At 35.8% G+C, this 6438-nt stretch overlaps 1 protein-coding gene across 8 annotated transcripts in view; it reads left to right on the plus strand.

Moving 5' to 3' along the window:
• LOC107788939 (sister chromatid cohesion protein PDS5 homolog B) overlaps positions 1 to 3143 on the plus strand; it is a 34522-nt gene extending 31379 nt beyond the window's left edge. For all 8 annotated transcript variants that reach the window (XM_016610683.2, XM_075243899.1, XM_075243897.1 and 5 more), the window contains 2 exons: positions 153 to 223; positions 2568 to 3143. In XM_016610683.2, the coding sequence (XP_016466169.1) occupies positions 153 to 223; positions 2568 to 2600 (104 nt within the window). In that variant the 3' untranslated portion in view covers positions 2601 to 3143. The remainder of the gene's footprint in view (positions 1 to 152; positions 224 to 2567) is intronic.
• Positions 3144 to 6438: the final 3295 nt, after the last annotated feature.

The raw sequence follows: 6438 nt of genomic DNA on the forward strand, positions 1-6438 counted from the left end.
TGTAGTGAAGCAAAATCTTAGTATGGGTGTAAATTTTCATCTATTTGTATGAATTTTCCTTCAGCAAAGGTTTTGAGCTTTATTGCTGGTGGATTTTGAAGAGCAGGTCTGACTTAACTGTGTTCTATGATTCTTGTCATTTTCTACCGCAGAAATAAAGAAGCGGGGTAGTGTTCTTGTTGACTCGTCACTTTCTGAAGTCATTGATGTGAATGAAGACCCCGTAAGATTCTTCTTTTTATTTCAGTTTCCTTTTAGCACATCTTGTTCTTTTTTGTTTCCTTTTACCCCAGGTGATTGTAGCTATTTCTGAAAGAAAAATAGTACAAATCAAATTCTTGTCACCTGTATTGGGTTGAACGGTTGGTTATTTTCCTCTTCTTTAACAGAATTGCTTTTTTGCCGACATTTTTGAAGAGCCACTTGGTCTCACCTTCCAGCCACCAACTTTTTTGTATTTTTCTGTTTTACCCCTGTTCCTGTAGAAGCTTTTTGGACATGCTTATCAGGAAAAAAGAAATAGAAAAGAGAAGAAGTAGCTTTAGAGCTAGGTCCTGGCGTCCTGCTAGGTCCTTTCTCAAAATAATTGACAGAGTTACAGAGATATGGCTTGAAGAAGGCATGCTACAACGTTCTAATAAATCATAGATCAGACACTACAACAACAACAACGACCTAGTAAAATCCCACTAGTGGGGTCTGGGGAGGGTAGTGTGTACCCAGACCTTACCCCTACCCCGAGAGGTAGAGAGGTTGTTTCTGTTTGACCCTCGGCTCAAGAAGACGAAAAGAGACAATATATCAGTACCATTAATAAAACCATAGAAAGAAATAACAGCATTACAAGAACATAGATGAAAAACAAAACAATAAGCAGTAGATAAAGCTCGACACTAAGAGGAACAAAAGAATGTGAACTCAACATTAACCACTAGCAGTCTAATACAAAATCCTAACAGACTAGCCTCACTCTGGCCCGCCGTAGAAATATGCACAACTACCTCCTAACCTACGACCTTAATGCTCGACCTCCACAACTTCCTGTCTAGGGCCATGTCCTCGGTAATCTGAAGCCTCGCCATGTCCTACCTGATCACCTCTCCTCAATACTTCTTAGGCCGCCCTCTACCTCTCCTCGCACCCACCAAAGCTAGCCGCTCGCACCTCCTTACCGGGGCATCTGGGCTTCTCCTCTGAACGTGTCCGAACCATCTGAGCCTAGCTTCCCGCAGCTTGTCATCCATGGAGGCCACGCCCACCTTCTCCCGAATATCTTCATTCCTAATTTTATCCATCTTAGTGTGCCCGCACATCCACCTCAAACATTCTCATTTCTGCCGGTGTTAAAGGCGCGCTTAAGCCCTGAACCGAGCCTCAAAACATGTTGAGCGCTTCGCCTCGCTTTGCGTGCGCTTTTGTGTCGCATCATGGCTCTAAGGCATACTTTTCTTTGCTAATGGGTGTGATCCTGAAAAAACAACACTAAGCAATATCACTTTGTCGTAATTTTTTCAATTTCTTTGTCCATATATTTGTTATATATGCTTATAATTATTGGTCTTGGATTACATATACATATTTTTACTTTTTCTCTAGTTGCGCCTTTTTTCATTAAAGCCCACACTTTATTTGTGCTTTGCGCTTAAAGCCCCAATAGACCTTAGAGCTTTTTTGCGCTTTTCGCTTTTGATAACACTGATTTCTGCTACTTTCATTTTCTGGATATGTGAGTTCTTAACTGGCCAACACTCAGCCCTATACAACATAACCGGTCTAACCACCGCTCTATAAAACTTACCTTTGAGTATCGAAGGCACTTTCTTGTCACACAGGACTCCAGACGCTAACCTTCACTTCATCCACTTCACCCCTATACGGTGAGTGACATCTTCGTCGATCTCCCCATCCTCCTGTATAACCGACCCAAGGTACTTGAAACTGCCCCTCTTGGGGATGACATGTGATCCAAGCCTCACGTCCAATCCCGCTACCGTCGGCTCGACGCTGAATTTACACTCTAGGTATTCCGTCTTAGTCCTGCTCAACTTGAAACCCTTAGACTTAAGGGCATGTCTCCAAGCCTCCAGCCTCTCGTTGACATCGCTTGGCGTCTCATCAATCAAAACTATGTCGTCAACACACACCATGTCACCTTCCCTTGAATATGGCGTGTCATTGCATCCATCACTGTTTAAACTTGGAAGTATTTAGACAAACTAATGTCGATATCATGTGACTTCACAGTTGTAGAGATTAGCAACTTGCCGATAAGCATGTTGAAGAGTCAAAAAGTATCATTGGCACTATGTGGATGTGCTTAGGTCTCCTAGCCTTAGCTTTTATGTATAATACTGTATTAATTATTGCACCTTAAATTGCTTATTTAACACAGTTGCTTTGTTTTTCAGTAATTTCTTGCTCCACAAAATACCTTTTATTTGTAGTTAAACATTGTTCAGGATCAAGACGTTATCCTCTATTAGTTGATTGCCAACTTATTTGGTTTATGCTTTCCGCCAATGTTGTTTCCTCCTGTTGGCTAAATTTGTCTCTTGGTTGCATGACAGATTGCCCGAAGGACTCGAAGTCGGAGAGTTTGAATATGTTTTACAAAGATAAGCTAAGGGCTAGCTTGTTAGTAATTTTTGTTTTTGGACATTGACCATCTCAGAGCAGGCAAACATGCTTGATTTATTACATCAAGTTTCATCAAGTAATCCTCTAGCAAATAGCTGTCTTCGGGCAAGAGTTGAGGATTGGATGGTGTGAATAGTTAAATGAGATGCTTTGATTAAAGTTAGTGTTTAGATGGTGCAACTCCAATCCCCTGTATGGTCGCTGTAAATATTGAATATGTCAATCTGACACGCTTGCTAGTGGCAAGCTGTTGATGGGTTTCCTCATACAAGTGAAAAAACTTTCTGATCCCAACTATTAAGCATATTTAGGATATTTACCGAAAGCTATCTTAATGTATGTCATTATGATTTCGAGAAGATTCAATGACATTCTCTAGTCTGTAAATCTGTTCCCTTGATTGAACTACTTATCACTAGTTCATGTAAGGATATATATTCCCTTGTTTGTTGAATCTTCATGTTGTTTAAAGAACTATTTTTATACAATACTATCTTAAAGTTGAATTATTTGTAAGCAAAATTAGTATTGGAATGAATTGCGTACTGGCAGATTGGAATGCCTTAGGTCGTCTCTAGCTTTGTTTGGCCTGAAGCATAGTTGACTGATTAAGTTGATTTTTACGCAAAATACAAAATTGGCCGGTCGGCCGTCATTTATTGCATTTTTTAGCCAACAAGTATATAAAATATGTATATTTTTTTGTATGTAATACATATATATATATATATATATATATATATATATATATATATATTATCTGCTATTATTTTTAAGAGGGGTTAAAAATATACATTTCTCTTGATTCTTTACTTGTAAATAATATCTCAAATTTAGATACAAGTAGTTTGGATTTTACGTGAAATTGAACGATAGTTAGTACTATACTAAATTACTCTGTTTATTTGGTTGATAACTTAAGAATTATGTCATGTACTGCACCGTCCCCCCTCCCAGACCTTGCAATTCATCGGGGATGGACTTTCAGCCGCTATGAACGTGTATATGATCGAAATCGAGCTTGCCTACGACATGATAGATTAGGAACGTGGCAACCAAGGAATGAAGATCGACCTCGAGTCCCACCGAGCTAGGATCCGAAGTCGGAACGCCTGTCTTCGACTAGCGGTGAGTCTGGTGTCTACCTTAGCCTCGAACGAGCTCGAAGAGACATTGTTGAGATAACTAACAGAAAATCGAAATATCCGTGACAGGTTGGATATTGCGGCGGGAATCTCGGCACGTATCAATGAGGAACCAGCAATCAGCAAATCAAGAGATCTTTTACCTTTTATAGAATTGTACCTAAAGTATGACTCATTTACTATATAAAGGGAGTCTGATAATTCATTAAACCCACTGTAACTCGCATCCCAAAGCAATATATTGTTATTTTTAGTTCTTATTATTCTTTTGTCATTTTGTTCTGATATCGATAAAATCACTTTTGGCTCGAGGGCGGCTAACCTTCTCAGGCTAAGACTGTTCAACATGTGTGGTTTGCGTTTACTTTCCCATTGTTTATTTCAGTTTCAATCTGATTTATTATTTTGTATCAAGTTAAATCACATATCCTTAAAATCACGTACAAATTTAATTGTTATCCGATTTTGAGTATGAACTGACCGAGAAGTGTGAACATAGTTTAATTGAGGATATGCACCTACGACAAGGAAAAGGGGTATAGTAGACAAAACAAAAAGTTGCCTAAAAGAGAACCAAATTAGATGTCGTCCTTTTGGACTCTTTCCTACTCACTTGCAATGTACGTGGTAAAATCAACTAAAAGGCAAGATTAAGATTAAGATTAAGATTAAAAAGTGATTTGATTGCTGATTTAGCCTAATAAAAGTTTTTGTTTGAATTTTTTTTTTAAAAAGAAAGAAGCAAAGATTAAGATTATCCACTAATGATTTGTCCAATGCCATCTACCGCAGATATGATACATGATTTTACTTCATGCCTTCTGGGGCGACTTTAGTTTGTGTCCCGCTCTTTTTTGTTACGGCCATTTTACAAGTTTACCATTATCGCATCTAAGAGTGTTTAAGGAAAAAAATATATATATCAAACTAAACTGTCGTAAAATCTTTGACTAGATTTGATTTGATTTCTATTTTTAAAAACTGACAATTGGTCATAAATATTTTTAGATGTTATGAATACATTGAGTTTGTGAATGTCCAACAACTCATCCATGAGCCATTTTGAATATACATGAATATGTTTATTACATTCATTTAATATCTTATAACTCTCAAGTAAATTGTACACTATATATACGATATTTTTAATTCTACAAAAGACATCAATAAGATAGACTTGAATACAACTTGATAGAAGAAAAGTTTTATCTATATTTCTTGGCTTATATTGCTATAATTTTATAATACGTTATCAACACGAAGTTCTAACCAACTGAGGTTATCTGCTTTATTCAAATTTTATCTTCTTCCAAAAAGAGGTAGTTAATTTCTTTTTCGATTCAGGTATACATTCTTATTGTTAGGATCGAGAACCCGGATAGTGCGAAATTTAACCAAACAACGGTATAATAACAATAATAAAGACAATGGAAGTTGATAACAACGGCAATTAAAGCATATAAAGAAAATACAAATTTAACGTGGTTCGGTCAAAGTGACCTACGTCCACAAGCGGAGAGGAGCAATTTCACTGTACGAATAAGAGTACAAAAGAGAGTACAGAATTAGAGTAAATACTCTAATTAATCCCAAATACCCTAAGGGAATAACCTCACAAGATCACTCCAAAGAAAAGGTTCACACAAGTGCTTCCCAACACTTAACTCTCATACAAAACACTCTTAATAAATGAGAAAAGGAAGAAATAAGAAATGAAGAGTCCAGTCTTGTTGGTGTGTCTAAAATGAACTAATGGTCTTCCCTTTTATAGGCAAAAAAGTCTTGGCCTCTTTGGTGTAAAAGAAGATATACAACTTCTGCAAATGATGTCCACCACATAATGCAATATTTTCGGGTCCCAAAGAATATTGCCAACAAAGTCTACACTTTGCAAAGATACTTATGCTTATATGAGATGTACTCCATTAGCCAAAATATTGGCCATAATTACACTTATATTTATAATATTTCTACTAGGATATTCTTTAACCTGCAATTTAATTATCATATACATAACTTATTTTGAATATGATTATAATAATTATCTTGGTATGAAAACAATAAGCTTCGGTTAAATTATTATTTCATTATATAATCTACGAAGAAGTTTAAACCTTCACATAAATAGATAAGTATTAAATTGAATTACCATGATTAGACTAATTAATTCCACATCCAAATGTTATGACAGAATAGGCATTTAGAAGGAATTCTTGTAAAATTTTCAAAAGGTTTAAACGTATCTTCAATGAATTTATCACCTAAGTTTACAAACTAATTAATGACTTAACTATTAGATGAATCGTATTTAATGTTGAAACTTGGCAGAATTGGTATTATCTAGTTTTATGCCTACTTAACTTATTGAAACGTCTTCTAAGTATAACAAAATATACTAGTACCCATTAATGGGAGTACTTCAACTTATTTATTCTCTGAAAATATACTTACATGTCTAAAGTTCTTGTGTGTAATATTAAGTACTAATTCATTATCGCACTACACATAATTGTTTGTTCTAACAATTATATAAAGAATGTTAATACACGATTATATTCTGCATTGATTTATTTTTTCCATTGATAATAATTCTTATAATTCTAATTCACTTATTTTCTATGATAGTTTTCACTATGTCAGATTTATCAAAACTTGA

The sequence above is a fragment of the Nicotiana tabacum genome, chromosome 22 (genome assembly GCF_000715075.1).
Source record: "Nicotiana tabacum cultivar K326 chromosome 22, ASM71507v2, whole genome shotgun sequence".
Taxonomy (NCBI): Eukaryota; Viridiplantae; Streptophyta; class Magnoliopsida; order Solanales; family Solanaceae; genus Nicotiana; species Nicotiana tabacum.